Source organism: Cygnus olor, chromosome 1 (assembly GCF_009769625.2).
Source record: "Cygnus olor isolate bCygOlo1 chromosome 1, bCygOlo1.pri.v2, whole genome shotgun sequence".
NCBI classification, from domain to species: Eukaryota; Metazoa; Chordata; class Aves; order Anseriformes; family Anatidae; genus Cygnus; species Cygnus olor.
Window position 1 is genome coordinate 69,165,266 of NC_049169.1, and position 24,480 is coordinate 69,189,745.

The following is a 24,480-nucleotide window of genomic DNA, read 5'->3' on the forward strand; positions in this document are numbered from 1 at the left end:
CGATATCAAGTATTCCATAGTATAAAACTGATATTTAAATAATTGGATTTTAAGACTTTGCCATTCTCAAAGAATGAAATCATTACTTGCTTATGAGCATAAACCATCTTTCTATCTTTGCTATCCGTAAAACGTAAATTTTATCGCTTACAAATTTTCTATCTCAATATCTCTGATACTGATATGCAGTACAAACACAAACTGTGGCTGGATGTTGTGGCTTTTTGATTGTGTTTATCTGAAGCATCTTTTGGCTTTTGACATTTGTTTCACTGACCTGTTTTGTTTTTTTTTGAATACTTGTGGTTGCAATTATTTTTGCCTTGGTGAGATGAGAAGTGTGATGCAAAATAAATGGTGGTTTCAAAATTCTTTGAACTAATTTGTATTGTGGAAACAGCCTTCTTTGCTAATCTACTTCTGAAATTTTTTCTGTTTTCTTTGACTTACGTAAACTTACCACGTTTTTACTTCATTAGGTGTTTGTTTGCTTGTGGAAAGGTTGCAAAGTGTATAATACACCTTCAACAAGTCAAAGTTGGTTGCAGAGGCATATGCTGACACACAGTGGAGACAAACCTTTCAAGGTAAGGTTCATAGCAAGGTACATCATCCTTTATTTTAAGAGCGATCCTATTCATTTTTTCTGATAGAATGTATTAATTGAAAAATGCCATCACAGGAGGATTTCTTAACATATCAAGCTAGCTGAGCTTTGGTCTTTGCTTTGATGGTGCCCAAAGATCGTGTTCTGTTATGAAAACAGTTGAAGATACCATTATTTCTTCTCTGTCCCTGTTGCTTTTAATCTATAAATGGTAGGGGAATCTAAAACTAAATAATGATTAAGTTTACTTTTGTGTACGTTTTCCTGTTGAGTTGTTTACACACTGTAACAGTGAGATATTTTGCTTCATGCTTTACACTTTGGATGATGCCTAGAGGTACACATTCTGTGCTTGAATAAGAGCTGTTCTTGTTAACAAAATTCAGTTGAAACAGTCAGTGACTATTTATGGTTAACCTCTCTGAGAATAATAAGGAAGTCAGGAATGCAGGACCGTTGAGCTGACTGTATTTCCTACGTAGTATTTTCTAACTTTCTCTTTCTTTCTCCCCCTAATCTGTACCTGCAATTCTAGGTATAGTAGTGTTTATCATTCCCATATCCACCAATCCGTTATTAATGAGTTGCTTCATCCTCTTATGGATACAGTTGGGGCAGTTCATAGCTGTCAGTCGTGGATCACTTTATGGTAAGTTCCACCCACACTACTTCAGACTGAAGTTCTCCTTCCATCTAGGATTTAAAAAATTAATTAGGGCTTTTTATTAAATGTAGGTAGCATTTTATATCTTCCTCCCCCTCCTTGCCCCAACCTCACCAAGTTTTAGTCACTACTTCTCTACTACCCTCTCCTCTCTTTCTTCTCATGTAATGTCATCTGCTTATTTATTTTAGGGCAGTTTTATTACTAAAAAGTTCTTTTCTATTACAGTGACCTCTTCCAGAAGTTACTACTTCTGCACAGATTTTTAACAGTAGTTGTGACAGATAACAGAACTAAGATAACAGAACTCAAAGCTTAGAGAGTAAAAATAGTTCAATGCAAGTGAAAGCTTTTTTTTTTCCCCTAGTTTTGTGAAGACTAGACTTTTTCCAAACTGCTTAATTTAGTGTGAAAACTTCTGACAGAGTGAATGACGGTGGGGGGAAACTTGCAAACTTGCTCTGGAGTTTATTCCTTTGTTCAGAGGAATTAAGTTAACATACTCTTGAAAGCATAGTGTAAGGATTATAGATCCCTGAGATCTTGCAGATGTGATTGTTCTAGTAACCTAATTGTAACTGCTGATCCCTGAATCAAACTTGAAAATGAGTCATTAGAGGAAACTTGTACCTTATTTCTTCTCATTTTAGAACTAAGTAGTTTATGTGCCTTAAAGTGTAATAGCAGGTTTCTGTCTTAAAAGTCTTCTGGTAGGTTAGTTTGTAGACCTGCTTGGTGTAGATCAAAGAAACTCGATTTAGAGGCATGGGGTTTAAAAGAGGTAGGCATACCTCAGGAAATAATAGTATTTCTTGAGTCTTGTGAGTTATCTAGTAAAGTCGGTAAAAGCTGATATCCCATTTTTTTGGATAAGCTGGTTACAGCTAGAGCTGTAAGACTTCAAACAGTTAATTCTGATAAACGTCTTGTGTTAACTAGCTGGTGAAATAGTACATACTTTTCTGTAATTTCTAGTCATACTAGGGGAAAGAATAAAACGCAGGCAACTATTGCACTAGTTTGTCATGGCTCAAAGTCTGTTACTTCATTTTTTTTCCTACTGTTGTCTTCAGTGTTTCTGTTTGCATTTTATCTTTGTATTTCTCAATCTGTTCCTGGGGGCTTTGAATAGAGGATAATTCTGGTCCCGTAACTTCTTTTGTTCCCCTTTCATTTATGCTAAATATAGGCTTCAGAGCCCCCATGATTTAGCCAAGTATGTGATTGTGATAACTTGTTAGTTACCTAGACCCCTTTATTCACTTGATCCTTTTCTTTTTCAAGCTTTTGAAATCTGTTGTCTGATACAAAAGCATTTAAGAGTGCTGAATATTAGTCTTGATAGTTCAAGAACAGTTACTGCTTCATTTTATGGCAGTTTTTCAAAAACTAAGCATTTTTTGCGTTTAGCTGTTCTTATAAATCCTAATGGCTCAGATGTTTTGCAAAACCAAAATTTTTCTAATTGGTTGTATTAAATACCTCTTGTCCTTGATTACTACAATGTCTCCCAGCTCCCCCCCCTCCCCCCCCAGTATTGCTTCATAAGAATACATTAATTCTAGTATTAAAAAAAGCAGTCATTGTCACTTCATAGTACTCACTGAAAATGCCAAGTCATTCAGTGTTTTGTTAAAAATAAATAAATGTCAGGATTTGTGAAGAATCGACTTAGAAGGCAGTGGAAATGATAGAGCTGTATGCTGTTGTCTAGAGAACTGTTCAGAATTGTTTTAAGAAAGGCAGAGAACGTTAGCTAGGAAGGTGATGAAGCTCTTGTAAAGGGAAGACTGTTGTAAAGGCAGGAGGAAAACCAAAATTGTTTAATGATGAGTGGAGATTAATAAATATATGGCAGGCTGCTACATGCTTATACCTCTAATGAAAATAAGAGGAAAAAAGTGTTTTCTTAAGTTGAAAAGCAGCTGGGGACTGTCTCAGGCATAAAGCTGTCTTTTGCAGAACTATTCTGTTGAAGAATATGTCCGTGTCCTGTCTGCCTTTTGTTTGCAAATGAATTCATTTTATGTAGTTGCCCATTTGGGGTTTAATTCTCAATTTTTGTGATGCATGTAATGCTATCCTTTGATTTAAAGGCTGTATCCTACTGTAAATTAGCTTCTCTGCTTTTATTTTAAAAGGTCTTTGTGGGTTTACCTGCCTTTTCCATGCATGCATATAAACTACATGACTGCATGGTTCATTTGTCACCGAGATGAACCCACTTCTAAATTGCAAAGACAATTGTTTCATATTGTTGTAAATTTCTCCTGTGGTTTCTGTTTGTGTGGTTTAGCATGTCCCCCTCGATACTACAATACCTGTGACATAGAAAAGGTAAATTTGCTTATGAATACCTATTTTTGAGATATTAGCTCTATTTTTATATGGGACAATTTCCTAATAGTGTGTGATCAGATAATTAGAAGACATTTTACATCTGATTCATCTGCTAAACTAAGGCAAAAATGATAAGTTCGATCTTCGGGGCAGAACTTTGGACCTTGGTTCCCCTTCAGTCATCAGATTTCTTTGCTTTTTTTTAATTTCCTCCCTTTTCCTAAACGTTTTATTGCTGTTGGCCTTAAGTTTCATGTGTAACACATGGATGGATTTTATTTTATTTTTATTTGAGGCCATCATCACTAATTTTTGTTATTTAGAAAATAGTCTTACCTAGGGCACCCATGAATCCCTCCAAAGTAAGTGTGTCAATTAAATGAGACACAGTTACCATTGATGCTAGTTTTCAGTCTCTAATCAAGTATTTCTGCAAAGCAGTATGCTTTTCTAGTCATTCTTTGGATGCGCTGTTTGCTAAATTTGTTTCTCATGTCAAGAGGATCAAAGACTGGTCTTGCAAAATGTTTTGATCTGAGAACTTACTGGCCTTCTTTGGGCCCACTGTTAGGTATTTTTGGAGATACACTACTCTTCTTAATACCTGAAGTTCATTGCTTTTGTGCTGCTGGAAGTTCTCTTTATTTATAACAGTCTGGTTCTAGCCATTTTTCCAGCCTTTTTTGTTGTTACAGGCATTCATTTAATATAGGTGTTTTCAGAGCATGTAATTGTTTCTCTGAAGATATTCAGTATGTTCATGTTTGTATATCATTTTCTATCCAGAGCTGAGAGAGAAAAAGCTAGATATTACTTTTTTTATAGTTTTACTGTATAATTTTTGCAGCTTTTTAGAAATGGGTGAAATACTCGAAGTATCATCATCATGTAGTAGTTGTCCTATCTGAAGTTCAACAACTTAAAAACTTTCAGGCTTTCAGAACATACAGACAGATGGAACTAGAGGAATAATCTGCTGAGATAGATAGAAAACTGATGCTGGTGACTGTCTTTGGCAAGCTGAGAAAGAATTATCTTAACTTGGCTGTTAGAAACAGTTGAATAGTTATTGTGCTGTGACAATCTGCATTTTTTTAGCACTGTTTCTGGTACTCAGAATTTTTTGAAGTGCTACTTGCTGCTGCAGAAGGCATTAAAAGTTAGTTACTTGTAGACATACCAAAAGAACTCTTAGCATGTAGTATAGATGACCAAATGCAAGGTGTTAGGCCCAATGAAAGGACAAATGGTAGAGTGAGCTTAAATATGTGGGAGATATTATAAAAATAATTGCTTATAGCAATCCTCTGCAGAGGAGGACTATGAAAATAAAACTGTGCATATGCAACCAACTGCTTTCACATGTGGATATGCTCTTAATGTTTAAGATCAGCCATGCAAGGTTTGCTCACATGGGGTAAACGCTTTCAGTAGCAACAACAAGTAACAATACACAAATTTATTGTAGGTTTGCATCCTTTGCTTAAAAGGGGGGAAAAGTGTAGTAGTAAAAATGCAATTTTGTGCTCATTCTACCAGACCTGTAACTTCCAGAATTCATTAGGGAGTAATTCATTAAGGGATGACTGCACTTGATATGACTCATAATAGAGGAACGTTTGTTGAAATCTAGACAACAAAGCCAAGCAAATTCAGTCCTCATTTGGAATTCATGTCAGTTATTCTTTTGGCAGGACATCTTCTGTCCATTAGAGCATTGCAGATTCAGATAGAAAATGTAAAGTCATTCTGCCTGAACGCTTAGATGATGAGACAGTAAGGTTTATCCAGATGTCTAAAATATTATTGTTAGATCTATTGGAAAAAAATTGCACATTATATATTCTAAAAAGGGTACTTGATTACTTTGTATTTAATAGAAAAAATCTGTATTACTAGATATTTTTATATCCTGTTTGTTAAAGTCACTGGTCACTATTGCCCATTAATAATGGTGGGTATGGGTACACTGGAGAAATTAAATTTCTTACTTGTTGACTTATTTTCTCTTGAAGTAACATATCCACCAATCCGGACCCAACCTATCACATTGCAAACTGAATGCAAAATTTTGATATACAGGGTTTTGGGGAAAAACTAAGAGATTGGTTTAAAGTTGTGCATAATAGTTGAGTCTGATTTACTAGAAGCCCTCTAGATCTATATGATTATCTGGTGGGAAGCTGATTTGGTGTGACTTACCGTCCAGAGATCCTGAAGTGACAGCCTGAACTGCTCCTTTATCTTTGGAGAGAAGAGACTTTACCCGTTAGTAACGGATTGCTGGATATATTATTTTAGAGAAAAAAAGAAAAAAGCAGGTAAGATTTTTCTCCTCTTCTACTATTTTCTGTCCACTACAAAGACATTCTGTGTCATCTTTGATATATTATATCTATATATCAGCTGTTGATTATTCGATGACATAACAGGTAGTGTCAAACTACACAATATGTGGATGTGATGGTCTTTGCAAATATTTCATACCGAGCTCCAGACTGTAAGTAAGTTTTCTGGAAAAAGATAATTTCTGGTTGCAGGTTACATATATTGAGGACTTAACGTTTGGGGCTTTTAAAAGTAAAACTTAAGAGAAGTGGTAGCTTCTGTAGAGAATTTGTATTGGATATCCATGATTTTTTTTCTCTACACTAGACAAAAGTCAACTTAAGACATTGTGTGTCAAGCTGTAGTTAGTCATAAAACCATATTTCCTATCTGACAAGGAATTTCATAAGAGGTCTTAAGAACTTGTGATTTAGAAATGTGGCTGACACAATGTTTATGTATTATTTTCAGAAGGTATTGCCTTTTTATACTGTACCTAAGTAATTTGGCATATGGTAATGTATGCACTGTACCAAGACTTCAGGTTATATTTTACTTTTAGCAGGCATTGGCAAGACTGAAATTTTAATCCCTCAGTAAGGTTGAACTTCAGAGTAGTTTTGTGTTCATTTTCCTTTTGTTGGTGTTTGTAGAATCAGAAAGAGCTAGAAGCTTGTCAGTAGCACCTTAATGAAAGTTAAACCGAAGCTTAGATTTAGTTGCTTAGTTTAGTTTCATGAAACTGCTTTTATGAGCAACACAGCTGCTTCAAGGACTATGAAACTGGAGAATAAAAAATTGGTCAAACTAATGCATGCGTGTATTTTGTCTATATCTGTTGATTGTGGGATTGCTTTGAGGTTCCTGTACCCTAAATGAGAGCAAGATCTCTTGTTTTATTTTGAATTTAGATGTGGTATGACGTCTTATTGTAGGCTGCTACGGTGTAAGTGTACAATATTGCTGTTGTTTGAATTTGGTAAATTGTAGGGCAAGGTAAAAAGTTACAGATAGTTACAGATAGGTTTTTGGTAGAGATCGGCTCAAATTTAAGATGCTTATTAGTGGAGGAGTCAGAGAGGAACATACAGAGTTACATTAACATTACAAGTGTTTAGTTAGCTTAGTGCTTAAACTTTCCTTAAGCTTACTAAAAACATTTAAATAAAAATGTTCTCCTATTTTTGTCTTTCACTGTCTTGTAATGTACTTACATATTTTTTATTCCTATAGCAAGTATTAAGTCCTTGGAGGTTATGGAGGTTTTTCTTTAGGAATATAGCGTTCACATTTTATGATGATCAATGAAAACCTTTTGCTGGGTCTGAGATAGAAATAAACTTTTCAGTTCTTTTACAGCCCCAGTTGGAAAACAGCAAAATTCGGTATCAGGGACAAAACACACTGAGTGGTATTCTGCTCCTGTTGTCCTGTCTTTCAACCAAATGGGCAGGCTTGGGACAGATTACTTTGAGCTTGCAAATGCTTCAGAGAAATTTTTACATTATGTATATAGTTGCAGCATTACTTGCTGCTGAACTCCTATCACAGCTGCCTCGTCAGTTTGCTGTGGAGGGGAGTGCTAGAGAAGAGAGATACAAACGAGAGAGCTAAGAGAGGAAGGATTGGGGGAAGCAAAACAGATGTGGAAGAAGGAAAGCTTTTTAATGGTTTAGAGTGGTGATGGGTTTTTGCTACTGGATACTGAATTCATTTGTCCTACTACTGTTTAATCAGGAGAAGAAAAATCAGTCGTGGATACACAATTCACTGCAGCCCATGATGGAATGCATATCTTAATTATTTTTTTGTTACCCTTCTAAGTTGAGAGCACAAGAGAAAAAGTTCGTGCCTTCCACCCCAACAATAGAATTTAAATATTTATTTTATATAAAAATAATTGTAAACATAAACCAAATACTTAAAAAAAAAAAAAAAAATGTCAGTACTTGTTTAGTTGCATGTATCTTGTGATTTCTGTGTTTCTGCTTAGTTGTTATTGGGTCTAGTCTTATTTTTCTGTTTGAGAAAGAGAGGCCATTTTCTTTGAGCGAGAACTTTCTTAAATACTTCTGAAGTAATTGCACCTTGCAAAATAAGTGTGTATATATAGCGTTAATATAACTTTCAAGATACTGAAGTCACTTCAAGTCAGAAGTGAAGGATATTGACCTTGTATAGCATTTATAAAAAGCGCTAAGCTTTGTTAAATTCGGTGTTGGTAGGGGTGCTTTTTTATTTGAAAAGTTTACTTCTAATCTCTCACAAGAAAGAGGGAGATTAGAGAACACTGCTGTTACCTACCACTAGGGAAGACCATAGAGCTGTTGAGAAATACAGAATAACTATGTAGCGTTTTGAAAAGCAAGGGGATAATGCTGGTGTGTAGGAAAAAAATCTTCGGATGTGTTTTTCTGTGAAGAGTTTTACTGCATTGTTCGAGATTAATTTTAGGCTATACAATATTGTAGAATATTATATAGCATTTAAAAAGGTGATTACACCACAGAAAAATTATGAGTTACAAAGTTCAGATGGAAATTTTAGATTATTTTCGTTTCTCTTTGGAATTTCATGGTCTTTAGGAGTTTATCTGTCTTTTAGTGTGTTGGAGGCTGAGCCAGAAAAGGCAAACTGAAAGATCTATCAAACCTCTGTGAATGAGTTTGATAGTGCAGAGTGCACTGATACAGTCGTTTCATTTTTTTTCCTCATCAGTGTGTAGTTGGTGGGTGCAATGCCAGCTTTGCATCTCAGGGAGGACTTGCCCGTCACGTGCCCACACACTTCAGCCAGCAGAACTCTTCAAAAGTTGCCAGTCAGCCAAAGGCCAAAGAGGAATCTCCATCTAAAGCTGGAATGAATAAAAGAAGAAAGTTAAAGAACAAGAGACGACGATCATTACGTAAGTATTCCTAGATGTTTTTATATCCACAACAACACACTTTATTAGTGTAATGACAGTTTTATGAGCATAACACAGGCTTAATTTTGAAGAGATTTGACTTGCTGTATTCTTACTCTTTCTCTGCACAGTTGAGGCTTGCTAATTTTATATGAACCAATGTTCTGTGAAGTGTGACTTATCAATTTAAGGTGAATTGTTTCTTCGAGCCAGGATACTGTCAGTGGTAATAATCGCTTATTCACTATGTTTTCTAGTCCATTTAGATCCAGTTATTTAATTCCTGAATTGTCCTAGTGTCAGACTAATAACTATTTCAAATCTATTCAGAGATTCTTACGTGCAGAAATTTTTAGAAAAGGCAATTGTTAACAAACTGTCTCATAATTGCTTTTGCTACAACTTTTCAGTACTGAATTGATTAGTTACTAACTTTTAAACTTATTTTTGACAGTTACATTTTAGAGTACAGAGATGTAAAAATCCATTCATTTTTTTCTACTACTAGTAGTTGAAGAAAAAGCTTCAATGATTTTTTTTTCCCCCGCTGTGATGTGAACATTACAACATTACAGGATTGAGAGAAGGACAAAATACTTTTTCCCCTTTTTTTAAATGAACCACTGTGCCTGTTGCGTTTCTGTGGACAGTACAAGATGTAACTATGTTCATAAGAAAGCAATTGTCTGTCTTGTCTCCAGCCTGGCAGTGTGATTTTAGTGATGGTGCTTTGGAGGACTCGTGTTACTTCACTGGGTCAGCAATTGCAGTCTTATTTTGCCAGAACTTTTCTGTGGTAGAACACTAAACTGTATTGATCTTCCTGTTTCTGTGAAGAAGTACAGTTACCAACTATTCAAATGATACTGCAGCGCTGGATGCGTATACTAGTGGTCTTAAGTGATTACTATAAATTGGTTGTGATTTATTTTTAAACCTTACCTGTGTTACATGTAACTGGAAAGTAATGAAACAGTGGTCATTCTTCTGCCTTGAGCTAAAAGAAGTCTGTCCTGGAAAGTTACAGTATCTCCTAGAATTCACCATAGTTTATTCCTGTGTCTTTTCCTTCTGTACTGTGTGGCAAAAATGCAGTTCAGTGCTGGAAGAGCCGTTGTTAACTTTAGTTATGATGGTGGTCTGTATTCATTTTTTGAGGGGAAGAGGGGAGGTGAGATGGGAGGGGACACTTGAGTATCTTTAAAGCATACATGAGCAAATTATATTTGTTCACATACATAAATCTCAAGATTTCCTCTAGTTTTGACACTGATTCACTGTTTAAAGAAGTTAGCTGTATCTGTTCTTCTCAGATTCTGTCCTGCAAAGACATTTCCCTTTAGCAATCTATGTAAATGAGAAGGTTCAAGAAGGGAAGGCTGATCAATAGAGTTAACCGGTCACTTTGCATCTATTAGTTCATCTTAGGTGTAAAGGAAGAGACTTATTTAAAGTAACGTAGGTTCCTAGAAGGCTATCTTGATTCGTTGACTCTGTTATTCAAACAGAACACAGATTTCTAAGGCTGGTCGTTTCAAATTACTTCGCTTTCAGAGATTCCCAAGTTGCATCTTAGCTTGTATAATTATATTGATCTTTTTAGGTGATTGATTTAATGCATCCTAATTCAATTTCTTCCCCAATGTATGTAGAAGTATTATTACACATTTGCATTTTATTTGTAATTGATAAACATTATTGACTTAGCAGTTTCAAATCGTAGTTAAAACTTTGAATTATCTGCTAAGGTGTCTCAATCATAATAGGAATATACTGCAGAGTTTGTTCTGCAGATGTGCACAGAGTCATCTCCATAGAATGGTGGGGGAAGTAAATAGAAAGTTCTTGAATGAATTGATGGCAAAAAGAAATATAATTGGTCTTCAGCATTCCGATAATACTTACTCAGCGGTAGAACTTGAATGGTTTGCTGTCTTGATCAGGTGTTGCACGGGAAGAAAAATGACAGCTGCTTGAGCAATTTCTTATCTTGTTGCTTCTTGAGACAAATGTGATGCTGGCTGTATAGTTTTGCCTTCAGGCAAAAACTCATCTCTAACCGAGTTGGGAACTGACTACTGTAATGTATTTCTCCAGAGGGTATGTGACCCAGAAATGTATCCAAAGTTGATGACATTTTCTGAAAATGCTAAGTATTGGCAGCTTTTCTTTAAAACTTTTTGTGATTTATTGTTGATTTGCTGAACTTGACAAAGGGCTGATATAATTTTGGTCATCTTACTGTTTCTTAGCTTTACTTTTAGTTAAAGAATGAGGTGTGCAAGTGCGTAGATTTTGTGTTTATAAGAAGTGGGGAGTGCAAGAGGCCAAAGCAACAGAACAAGAGTATAAAGTATTTTCAGTCTAGAGTACATAAAGCCAGGAATGTAGATTTTATATTTAGATACTTAAAAAGTGTCCAAAAGGAGAGGTATTATACTTCTGTACCATTTTCTTTGCAAGTAGGGTTACAAGTTATGACAAATAGGTATAATCATTGAATGGCTTGGGTTGGAAGGGACGTTGAAGATCATCTAGTTCCAACCCCTTCCCTGCCATGGACAGGGATGCCACTGGGTTGGGTTGCCCAGGGCCTTGTCCAGTCTGGCCTTGAGCACCTCCAGGGATGGGGCATGCACAACCTCTCTGGGCAACCTGTTCCAGTGCCTCACCACCAAGTGAAGAATTCCCTCCTAACCCCTAATCTGAATCTCCCCTCTTCTAGTTTAAAACCATTCCCCTCCTTTCAATCAACCCTTCCCTAAAGTAGAGGGCAGCACCCCCTTCCCTCCCATAATGCAAGATGCTATTCAGTAGTGTACAATGTTTAAATAATTCACAAATAATCATTTAATGAAGAGTTATTTTTATGTCAGGAGACAAACTTTCTACTGAAAAAAAATATTGCTAGCATATTCTTTCTACCTCCTCATGGTCTGATTACACACTCTTTTTCAACAAGCAAATGGCTTAATAAATATTTATGAATAAATAATATTTATTAATATTAAACATTTTATTACTTATTAATATTGCTTATTATTAATATCGAATATTAATATTTAATGATATTTATGAATAAACAAATATTGACAATTAATTGCTAATACATGCTGCAATTGAAGCACACTCATGTATAAATTAAAGGTTTAAATACAGCAAAAAAATAAAGTTGCTTCCTCTGTATAGACCTGTGTTTTATATCTGAAGGTTTGAACCCCTCTGGAAGACATTAATGCATAAATAATAATTTAAAAAAAAATTAAATACTTTACTGTGGCTTTATATATGACAAGAACATGTTCTAACTTAAAGTATAAAGACAATTCAGGCAGCTACTTTTTTCTTTCTTTCTGAACACCTTGCTCTTCTTAACCTGTTTTGCATTTCTTTCTTCCTCTTCTGTGAACAATGTGTGCTTTTAAGCTTGGAAGTGAGTGCTGCTATGATAAAAGCATGTTTTACCATACATGCATTTATAGCTTTTTACATTAGTAGTGATATAAAGACTAGCTGATTTGTCGTATAAATTTTGATGTTGCAGAACAATTCAGGATCACAGTAGCTTTCTTTCTCTTCTGTATACCTTTAAACATCCTCATTGCTGCACATAGTCCCTCATTTATAGGTAGAGAGCCAAATATATTGAAAGTGTCTCACTAAAACAGGTCCTAGAGGTCCTAGCATTGCTCTTTTTAAGCTACCTCAAAGTATTTTTGTAGAACCTGAGATTTTATTTACAATACTACCTTGCTTCACCAGTAGAAAAAAAGGCATTATAGTTGCTAACACCTGTACCAATTGAGTTTACTAGAAAGATGCGTGGGATGAGAAAACCTCCTGTTTGTGGAATTTACAGTGGGAATATATTAGTTACACAGGACTTGGCATTTCATTTAATGGGCTACTTATCAGAAGCTTTTCATTTACGTAAATAATCTATGTATATGGAATTTGTATTAAGAAAGAAGGGAGATGCCTTACTCTAAAAATAATTTTGAGGGAATAGAGTTAAGAGGAGCAGAAGATACGGGCTGAACACTCAATAAAGAATTAATAAAGCTGTTCGTGTGCATTTTACAAATTGTGCCCTTTCTTCTGTGTCTGTTGAATGTTATCTGATGGTAAATCCTGGAAAAAATGCTGTGTGAAACTTAAAGCAAAATTTTGGAATTGTCCTCTCTTCTCCCTCTACATCTGTATTTATAAGTATTTCACATAAAAAATAGTTGTCATATATTTATGTCACATAGTGAGGCACACTGCTCTGGAGCTGGTTAGTTTGGCAGCTGGGTGTAGGGGCGCGGATGTTTCAGAGCCAGGGAAACCCCAGGGTAACAGAGGCCTGCCATGAGCCAGCAGCTCCTGGGAGAGAGTCTGATGAGGCTTGGGTCGCCAGCCCCAGTCACGGAAAAGGCAGCCTTAGGAAGGGCTTGTGAGCAGGAGCAGTGTGACCAGGGCACGCAGACAGGGATGTGGAGGGTGCGGCAGTTTGTGCAGTATTTTGTGTGGAAGGATGTGTGGGAAGAGCTGTGCACCTTGCTTGTTGACCATGCAAGCTCCAGTAACAGTTGCCTAGAGGGGACGGTGGGCACTGGTCTTAGGATAAAGGTTGAATTTTGAGCTGGAGCGTCTCATCCACCTACCCCAGGACTGTCTGACACTTCCACCCAGACAGAGCTGCTGAAGGCGAAGGCTGCATGCAGTGCGCAGCTCCGACTGCAGGAAGCACCTAGACCTTTCTCTTGTGGCAGGGATGAGTGTCAAACCTGCCTCCTTCCGTGGTTTTACCCTGCTGGGCAGCTAAACTGCACAACAACCACTGTCTCACTCCCCCCCTCCTCAAAAGAAGAGTGGAAGAAGAAAGTATGATGGAAAGAAGAAAGCTCATGGGTTGAGATAAGAACAATAAGGATAAGAGCCCCCAGTACAAGAAAGATATGGACCTCTTAGAACTTGTCCAGAGGAGGGCCACAAATATGCGCAGAGGGCTGGAGCACCTCTCCTATGAGGAAAGGCTGAAAGAGCTAGGGATATTTAGCCTAGAGAAGAGAAGGCTTCGGGGAGACCTCATCACAGCCTTTCAATAGAATTATAGAATATCCCAAGTTGGAAGGGACCCGTATGGATCATCAAGTCCAACTCCTGGCACCGCACAGGTCTACCCAGAATTTTAGGCCATGTGACTAAGTGCACAGTCCAAACACTTCTTAAACTCCAACAGGCTTGGTGCAGTGACTGCTTCCCTGGGGAGCCTGTTCCAGTTTGTGACAACCCTCTCAGTGAAGAACCTCTTCCTGATGTCTAGTGTAAACCTCCCCTGCCTCAGCTTGACACCAGTCCTGCGGGTCCTATCACTGGTGACTAAAGAAAATAGATTGGCGCCTGCCCCTCCACTCCCTCTTGTAAGGAAGCTGTAGACCACGATGAGGGCTCCCTTCAGCCTCCTCTTTTCCAGGCTGAACAGGCCAACAGGCCAAGTGACCTCAGCTGCTCCTCTTCCCCTCTAGGCCCTTCACCATCTTTGCTGCCCTTCTCTGGACCCTCTCCAACAGTTTCACGTCCTTTTTGTACTGTGGTGAATACTTAAAGGGGTCTTATAAAAAGGATGGAGATGGACTCTTTACTCATGTAGATAATGGTAGGACAAGGGGGAATGGTTTTAAACTGAAAGAGGGGAGATTTAGATTGGATGTTAGGAAGAAGTTCTTCACTCAGAGCGTGGTGAGGCACTGGAACAGGTTGCCCAGAGAAGTTGTGGATGCCCCATCCCTGGAGGTGTTCAAGACTAGGCTGGATGAGGCCCTGAGCAACCTGATCTAGTGGGTGGCATTCCTGCCTATGGCAGGGGGGTTGGAACCAGATGGTCTTTAAGGACCCTTCCAAGCCGAGCCATTCTATGATTCTGTGATAATATAAAGGGAAAATGAAAAGGTGGGGAAGAGCAAGCAAAGGCCAAGTGGAAGCAAAGAGGGAACTGGCGAGGGAAAAAATCATTCTCCGCTTCTCATAAATGAGTGATGTTTGGCCATGTCCTGGGAAGCAGGCCCTCAATAGGCATAGCAGTTGTCTGGGAGGACAGATGTCTTCATAAGGAGAGCCCGCCCACCCTCCTTCCCACTCCCCGCCTTTTATTGCTGAGTGTGACACCATATGGCACGGGATATCCCTCTGGTCGGTTTAGGTCAGCTGCTGTGGTGATGTCCCTTCCCCACCCCTGGCCTACTGGCTTTGGGGGGGTTGGAGAGGGTCTTGGTGCTGTGCTAGCATTGCTCAGTGATAGGCAAAACACTGGTGTGATACCAGTGCTGTTCTAGCTACAGGTGCAGAGCACAGTACAATATGGGCTGCTGCAGCGAAAGTTAACTCCATGCCAGCCAGACCCAGTACACTTGCAAAAGATGCCTCCAGGTGGAGGACCTCCTGCAGCTCGGCCACCTGAGGTGGTGAGAAGGCTATACAATATCAGGAAAGCTGAGGAGGTAGGTGGTTCTATACATAGTCTGCAGTGAGCTCACAGTCAAAAACTCCCTCTTGAAACATCACAGAAGGGAGCGATACCAAAACCACAGAGAAGTGGAAGTTTGTTACAGCAAGGACCAGCAGGAGGAAGAGACTTCCCCTGTTGCCTGAGGTGCCCTTGCAGAACTGTTCCATTGCTCTGGGGACTGCAGAGGAAAAATCTGTCATGTCAGGCTTTCCAAACTGGTAAAGAGAGCTTTAAACTAAGGTGAACCTCAGTTGACCCAACTTACTGCTTTGAGGGGTTAGAGGTCAGCAGGGAGAGCACCTGAAGAGCAGCACAGAGAAATTCCAGCCACTTCACCAAATGAAACAGTCTCATTAGGGGCCAAGCTTAAGTGCCTCTACACAAACACATGGCGTGAAAAAATAAGGGGAACTGGAAGTTTTAGTTAAGTCTTACGGCTACGTTATCATTGGCTTCTGTAAGACGTGGTGGGATGACTCACCTCCTTGGAGTGTTGGGATAGGTGGTTTGGGGCTCTTCAGGAGAGCTGGGGAAGGAGAAGACGTGGGGTATCCCTGTATGTTAGGGAATGCCTTGACTGCAGGGAGCTGAGCGGTGGTGATGAAAGGGTTGAATGTCTCTTGGTGAGTCAGGGGAAAGGTGGCAAGGCTGGTGTTATAGTAAGAATCTATAATAGACCATCCAACCAGCATGAAGAGAGAGATGAAAAATTATACAAGCAACTAGAAGTCTCCTGATTGCTAACCCTAGTTCTCATGGGGAACTTTGGCTTCCCAGATGTTAGATGGAAATAGAGTACAGCAGAGAATAAACAGTCTAGGGGGTAGCTGGAGTGTGTGGATAACGTCCTCACAGGTGGTGAGTGAGCTGACGAGGGAAGGTGCCCCACTTAACCTGTTGTTTGCGAACAGGGAAGGAGTCGTGGATGGTGTGATGGTTAGAGGCTGCCCTGGGCACAGTGATCATCAAAATGATAGTTTTTGTTCCTTGTTGAGGTAAGGAAGGTGATTAGCAGAACTGTTACTTTTGGTTTCCAGAGGACAGTCAAAAGCACAGGAGCAGGCCATCCCAATGTGCTGAACATTGAGCCAGTGGGGGAGAGGAATAGCATGGCTGAACAAAGAGCTTTTTCTGCAGTTTGTGAAGAAAAAGAGTTCAGGAGCTTTGGAAGAAGGGGTAGGCAGCTCAGGAGAACTATAGAGCCATTGTCAAGCTTTGCAGGGAGTAAATTAAAAGGGCTAAAGCCCAACTGGAACTCAATTTGGTTAGCATAGTAAAAGGCAATAAAAATGCTTTTATAAATACATCAACAGCAAAAGGAGGATTAAGGAGAATCTCCATCCTTTATTGGATGTGAGGGGAAATGTAGTAATGAAAGATTAGGATAATGCTGAGATACTTAATGCCTTGTTTTGCTTTGGTCTTTATTAGTAAGGCCAGTTGTTCTCAGTGTACACAGCTCTCTGAGTTGGAAGACTGACAGGGAACAAGATGAAGCCCTTATAATCCAATGGGAAGCTCTAAGTGCCCTCCTAACATGTTTTGAATGTTCATAAGTCCATGGGGCTGAGCAGGATTCATCCAAAGATACTGAAGGAGCTGACAGGAGTGATCGCCAAGGCACTTTAAATAATTTATCAACAGTCCTGACTAACCAGTGAGATCCCTGTTAACTGGAGGTTAGCAAATGTAACTCCAATGTGCAAGAAGTGTGGGAAAGAAGATCCAGGGAATTACAGACCTGTCAGTCTGACCTTGGTTATGGAGCAGATCATCTCGAGTACCATCCTATGTAAATTGTTAAATATGTGACGATTGGAGTGATCAGAAGCAGTCAGCATGTGTTTTTGAAGGGTAGGTCCTGCCGTGCTGACCTGATTTCATTCTATGACAAGATGACCTGCTTAGGAGATGAGGGAAATGTTGTGGATGTCATTTATCTGGATTTCAGTAAACTGCTTGACACCATCCCACAGTATTCTCCTGGGGAAACTGGCTGCTCATGGCTTGGACAGGTGTGCAGTTTGCTGCGTGAAGAACTGGCTGGATGGCGGGGCTCAGAGAGTCTTAGTGCATCATGTTAAGCCTGTTGGCGGCCAGCCACCAGTGGCTCAGTTCTTGGTGACAGTTTTGTTCTAATGTTTTTACCAATGATCAGCATGAGGGGTTTGTACACCCTTAGTAAATTCTCAGACAGTACCATGTTAGGCGGGAGTGCTGATCTGCTTGAGGGTAGGACGGCTTTGCAGAGAGGTCTGGGTAGATTATATCTATGGGGGCTGAGTTCAGTCACAAGACATTTAGCAAGACAAACTGCCCGGTCCTGAACTTGGGTCATAACAACCCAATGCAGTGGTACAAGCTTGGAGAAGAGTGGCTGGAAAGTTGCTTGGCAGAGAAGGACCTGGGGGTGGTGGTTGATAGCCAGCTGAACATGAGCCAGCAGCATGCCCAGGTGACCAAGGCGGCCAATGGGATCCTGGCCTGCATTAGAAATAGTGTGGCCAGCAGAACTACAGAAGCGATTGTCCCATTATAGTAGTGAGACTACACCTCGAGTACTGTGTTCAGTTTTGGGCCGCTCACTACAAGAACGATGTTGAGTTCCTCAAGGGTGTGTGGAGAGGAACAATAAAGCTGTTAAAGGGACTAGAAAATAAGGCTTATGAGGAGCAGCTGAGGGAACTGGGGTTATTCAGACTGGAGGAGGCTCTCTACAACTACCTGAAAGGAGGTTGCAGTGAGAAGGGTGTTGGTGTCTTTTCTCAGTTGAGAAATGATAGGATGTGAGGAGATGGTCTTAGGTTGTGCCATTGGAGGTTTAGATTGGACATTAGGTAGAATTTCTTCACAGAGAGGGCAGTCAGTCATTGGAACAAGCTGCCCAGGGAAGTGGTGGGATCACCATCCCTGGAGGTATTTGAGACGTGTGAACGTGGCGCTAGGTTTAGTGATGGGACTCAGTAGATCAGGTTGATAGTTGGACTTGATTATGTCAAGGGTTTCTTCCAATCTAGATGATTCTATGAATCTCTATATTGTACAAAATATATTACATCATATAATTTACTATATTACAGTTCCTTGCATCTGATATAACAAACTGCCTAAATCAGCATTTGGGTTACTGTAGTAGAGAACTTCAGAATATCACATCAAAGGGAGATAAGGCTATTTTTATTTTTTTTTGGAAGAAGAAAAGAGTAGAAGGGATACCTCTTGGAAGATGCTGAACTCTGGAAATTTCATGTATCATATCTGTTACTACTCAGTACTTTATAGTAATAATAGAATGTGAACCCATTTTCTTTGGTCTGTTTGTATACACAAGCTTGTGTTTTTCCCCCGAACTCATCTTTAACTTTGCATGAAGAAAGAAAACTCTTAGTCCATGCCTAAAAATGCGACCCATACTCCTTTTTACATGATAGACTAATAGTTTCAGTGTAAGAAATGGTTGCATCAGTGACCTTCTGTAGCATGAGAAGTGACCACTTACAGCGAGAAAACATTTCAGAGAGATGATTGCCTAAATGGCAGTATCTAACTGAGATACGGTAAGGACAGAACATAATACACAAATGAATGCTTAACAACAACTAGTCTCTGGAGAGTAGAAAATACTAGTTGAAAGTGGAATTTGTAATTTGTTTTGAAATAAAGAATAGATAATCTTGATGAAAAAGAATTGTTGTAATTAAGGACAAGAGAATGGCAAATCGCTGTTTTTGCAGATTATAGGATGATACAGTTGATAACATAATTTAACTACTGTTCTTAGTTTTAATTTTAGTGTTGTATACTGAATCATTGCTCTCACGTAAGGCTTAAAAATGTTAATGCTTTCATTAATACTTTTACTCATACAGTTCTGCTACTGTAATATGTTATATTTTTAAAAAATCTTAGAATGAGATATTTCTAAGCATGTGCAAATACGTGCTTAGTAGCAGTTATTTTTCAGTTAGATTATTGTTAGTGTAGAATTAATAGACCTTTACACTCCAAATTGGAGCTCAGTAATTTTTTACTGTTCAAGAAACACTTATCTATGAAATTATTTACTAGTGCATGCTGTTTATAGACTACTCATAAAATATCAGATGGATGTTGATTGCAGTCTACTCTTTATAGATTGAAGTGTAGTTTCTGATGTAGAAGGTGCTTCTTGGCTAGGAAATGTTTACTAATAATCAAAGTGTGAAATGAAAACTTCTACATAGAAATGTCTAGCAGTGTTTTTTTTACATGACTATTTATTATTACTCTTCAGAGATAAAGCGTTTTTTGATGAGCTTGTATTTTCTGTATGTTAACAATAATTCTTATTTAATCCTCTGCTTTGTGTTCCACTGCAGTACCAAGCAGTCTTATTTCACTGTCAGTGCAGATAGATCTCTTTGCAGCATCCCAGTTTTCACTGGAAATAACTTTTTTTTTTTTATGTAATTATAAATTACATCAGGGTAGATTGTTTTTAACAGAGTTCAAAAATAAGGTATAGATTTTAACATGTAGACTGCGCTATCATGTTTTGAAGTATTTTAATACTATTTATAAGAAATTACAGCATAATACTGAAACTATTGATGATGCTCTAAGGGTGATTTGGCCAGTTAAGTTGTGATGTTTATTGGAAACTTACTGGGCTGTTCTTGCATTAAAATACAAGTTCTGGCTTTAGTTTCTTTGTACGGGGACTTCTTCTTTTAACAGATGGTAGTAATGGATGATCCCAGAAGTACTCAACAAAAAAAAATGAATTCGTAATTCTGAAAGGTAAAAATGAATAAAATTCACTTGAAGTTTAAAAACTGAACAAGCATAATTCAGTTTGTCAAAACAGCTATTTCATCTAAAGGGAATATAGTTTGACCAGACTTGAATGGATCACCACTCCACATTTGGGGTCAGTACATACTTCTGGTTAAATTAATGTTTACAGCTCTTTGACAAGATAGTCCTATTTTTATAATGATAAATGGTTTACTAATGACAATTCAGATTTACTTACATGCCTGAATGTGCTAGAATGCTTTCAGTGCGTTCATCACTAAGGATCTCTCTTTTATTTCTAGCAAGACCTCATGACTTCTTTGATGCACAAACACTGGATGCTATAAGACATCGAGCCATCTGCTTTAACCTCTCAGCACATATAGAAAGTTTAGGAAAAGGCCACAGTGTTGTATTTCATAGTACTGTAAGTATTAAATTATGCATTGTTTGTTACCTGTGTTTCTGAAAAATCTAATGCTGTGTTCCTCTTAGTAATGCAGACTTTTAATCGGAAGTAAGTAATAGTGTGTATTTTACATTATCGTTTTTCCCATTTCTATTAGTAAATTAAGTTTTTAAAAGTGGTGTTAGTAGTAGTTCTACGTCACAAATTGAATAGCTTGCAACATTTCCTGTCTGATACACTCCAGGAAATACCTGACAGCAAGTATGTTTGACAGAAAAAAATCTTCTAAATAAGAATGCAATTCAGATGGCATTTTCATGGTCATGAGTCACAGTGCTTATTTATCACAAGGAGTTCTCTAAAAGTAATTGTATAATTGAATATTTTAAGATGTTGATGTTAAATTTATGTTTACTCCTTTTTCATTTAAAAGGTGTCATACTATATAAATATATTGTTGTTCATTTCATTTTTTTTATTTAATAAACTTACACCCAAATGTCAGCAAAGTGCAGGAAGGCAAGTACCAGGTGGGGAAATGTTCTTCAGTCCTGTTTCCATATCCTTTTTTGTTAATTTCACCTACCTGTGGATAGGATTGGCATCAGTGTTCATTTAGAAAAGTTCAAAAATAGGGAAAGAAGTTCTGAATTGGGATAGAGGGATCAGAATTTCAGAAACCTTAATACTTCATGTTTTCTTACTAAATTGAGAGATATGGCATATAAGAGATAGAGACTCTTCTTTAAGAAGAAAATAATCAAAGGATGGGACAAAACAAGGGTCTTTGTAAATTGCCAGACCAGTGTACGATTAACTGCAGTCCAAGGAAGGAATGCTGTCACTGCTCTCTTCTCAGCTATGGCTTAATCTTAACCAGTGATTCAAACTATTGAACTGTCACTCTCTTTCCATAAACAAAGTATGATTTTATGTGCATGAAACTTAGTTTCCTCCCATTCTGATGATTGTTAGAAATCTCTGTAGCCTGTGTCGGACATTTTTCCGAAAACATTACTGCTGAACTCCTGTGCATTGAGCACCAGCTGCAAATGGAGATTTAAAAGTGCCTTATTTTGTTGTTACTGAATTTAGGTCTTATTTTAGTTTTCCTGGCAAATGCAGAATTTAAAATTCTTTGAGAAAAGCAGATTGTCTTTCAATTCACAGCTTGCTTTAATCTGAAAGGTTATATGGAGAGACTGTTCAGTTGTGGAAGCTCACCTCTGTCTGTTGTAATAATTCATAAGGAGATGGAATTAGAGGGAAGAATGTGCTCTAGAAGTGCTTCGAATTAATTTGGAGGAAGCAGTGCAGACCCTTTCAGTTCATCCACGCTTGTGCCACTTAGGATGGTAGGGGGTTGATTAGATCTGAAGACTAGAAATTACTTACACCTCAGCTGTGGGAGAAGTTGTTTCAGTGGCAGAGCTGCTTTAAGATTCTGGCCATACAGTGCACTTTGCTACCCTATTAAGGTGCCGCTACAGTTGTGTGGAGCTGTGCTGACATCAGCTTTGCTGATGAAACTGCCTAAAATTTGCTTTAAAATTAAAAAAAAAAAAAAAAAAAGAATAGAAGCAGTCTTATGGATGTACATTATTGTACTGAGCTAAAGGTCACCTCAGATGCAAACAGATTTTGCATAATTTATAAGCATTAGGAAATTAAATTTGAATGCTCACTGGTTAAATAATGTGGTATGGTTTGTGTGGTCTACCTTTAGATGAAGAAAAAATGTATAGTTATCAGGGGCATTAATTTGAAAAGTGAAAAGTGTGAAGATCGCTGAAAACTGAGGTAATTGGTGTAAGTTTATTTTTTTATGCAGCATAAGTATGTCAGCATAATGCAGTATTTTACAAGATAGATATACTGAAAATTTTCTAATGTAAATAATTTCTATGCAGTCACTGTAGATAAATCAACCTTTTTTTGAACCCATTCTTATAGACATGGAGAATTGTAAAACAGTCATAAAAGTGTTTTGCAGAAATGTTTTTGCTATCTACAGTTCACCTATGACTTCATTATGATTTTATTTTTATGATGAGCTTTTTTATTGGTATCAAATTCTTGCTGTATTGATTCTCTGCACTGTCATGTGGAAAATGTCAAGCCATTTCCATTTAACCTAAAGAACAGGTATAAAGCTGTTAAAGAATGTACCTTATAGGTTACCCCATCTTTTTTTTTCTTTTTCATGGATAGGATTAATTCTCTAAAATATTTTTTAGAGTTTTTAGTTCAGTGATCACATGCATTGATGTTATTTACATACGTTCTGACATCTTAAAACATCGAAACACAGAGAATGAATAAAGATGCAAGAAGGTGAAATTTGTTTCTTTTTCCAGAAGAGGTCAGCAGAACTCCACTTCTCATTTGAGACAACTTTGCAGGTTTCCTCTACAGAGATGAATTCAAAATAAAGTTTCTTTTCCTTTCAGGGACAGTGCATGAAATTTAGATAATATAATAATATATCAAATAAAACTGTATTGTGCATCTACAGGATGTTTTTTAATGTAAAACTTAAGTGGACTTAAAATTACTACTTTGTAGAGAACTTCGTAAAAAACTTCAGAGCAAGAAAAGCAGTTACTGCAGACCAGCTAGATATCTTCCATTTCAGTTGTAACTTTCACAGACCTGATTGCAGCAGTGATTATTTTTGTCAAAATAGTGATTCTTTTCTTCAGTTGGCCATTTTGTCTACATCATAGCTGCATTTCTGACTCTAGCCTGCCTAGGAAATGGTAAAATTCTCATTACACTAATTATAGTTAAAGTAGTACATTTTATATCTTAAAAAACAAACAAACACAACTTTAAACTTGACAATTTCAAAATACATGTTGGAAGAAGCAATGACAGCTCTATATAAATATTTCTGTTGTCTCCTAACAGCAAACATACTACTTTAATATTAAACAACACCAGAGTATTTAGCAAGGATAAGATAAGCTGATAATAGGGAGAAACAATCTGCAAAATTCACATTGGATGCAAGTGTGTCTGTGAAAGCATCCTTAACTCTATTTGTCATAGTTTGTGTTGTACATGATTAGTTCTTTTGTTCTGAAAAACAACATTTTTTATTCCCTACAGTTAAAAGTTACTTTTTCCTCTCGTTAAGCTTCTTTGTGTGTATAATGTTGTTACTTTAGTCCCTTTTAGGCCTATTTTTGGGGGGGTTGGGGGCAAGGAGGAATGCAGAGTGTAAGTTTTTACAAACATCTCTTTTTTTCAGTCTGGTGATGGCAGTACTGAAGAGTCCTGAGTTTTTTTCTGTAAATGAGAAATTGTTAATGTCAGAGCTGTTAGTTTATAAATACTATTTGTTGTTCTTGGTGTTGGAGAATGTAGATGAGTGCAGATCCTGGGTGGTTTGCACAGGTTCTCTGTGAGGTTCTGGAATCACCATGTGTTACACTGTAAATCCCAGTAGATGCAGCAGTCCCAGCTTTAACTAGTAATTAGGTGTAATATATATGTGGGGCTTGTTTATTCTGGTTGGTTTCCTGGCTCATATTCTTAAAGTTTTAAATAGGATGAAGAGCGGTTTGTGGGGAATATTGCTTTTCTCTGACTGGGATATAGCTAGTTTACTATGTCCAAATAATATTTCACAAAGTCACCTGTAAACTTTTTAATATGATATCCATGATGCTTGTATTACATGAGAGAGCATCTGCCTCTCCTTAAAACCTGAAGGTTAATTTGAAAATGAACTTGACAATACAGAAAAATGTATGGTTTTCAATGGAAAAGCTGGTGAGCTTTGTTTGCCCTGTAAAGTGAGCTATAACATTATTTGGCTCAGGTGCTCCAATCTACAGCAAAGAAACTGAGTTTGCAGAATAAGAATCTGAGTTCTGGGCAAAGGCTAAAACTTAAAGTTGGAAGGGACTGGAGAACTGCTCTCTAAATCTTTATTTAAAAAAAAAAAGGTCAGGGT

The 24,480-nt window shown here is 37.7% G+C and overlaps 1 protein-coding gene across 4 annotated transcripts in view; it reads left to right on the forward strand.

Moving 5' to 3' along the window:
• AEBP2 (AE binding protein 2) overlaps positions 1-24,480 on the forward strand; it is a 55,886-nt gene that overhangs the window by 20,924 nt on the left and 10,482 nt on the right. For 3 of the 4 annotated variants that reach the window (XM_040564240.1, XM_040564243.1, XM_040564254.1), the window contains exons 3-5: positions 480-587; positions 8,658-8,844; positions 20,413-20,537. In XM_040564240.1, coding sequence (XP_040420174.1) covers positions 480-587; positions 8,658-8,844; positions 20,413-20,537 — 420 coding nt within the window. Of the gene's footprint in view, positions 1-479; positions 588-8,657; positions 8,845-9,352; positions 11,380-20,412; positions 20,538-24,480 lie in introns of those variants that run through there. The other variant, XM_040564261.1, reaches the window with a different exon arrangement.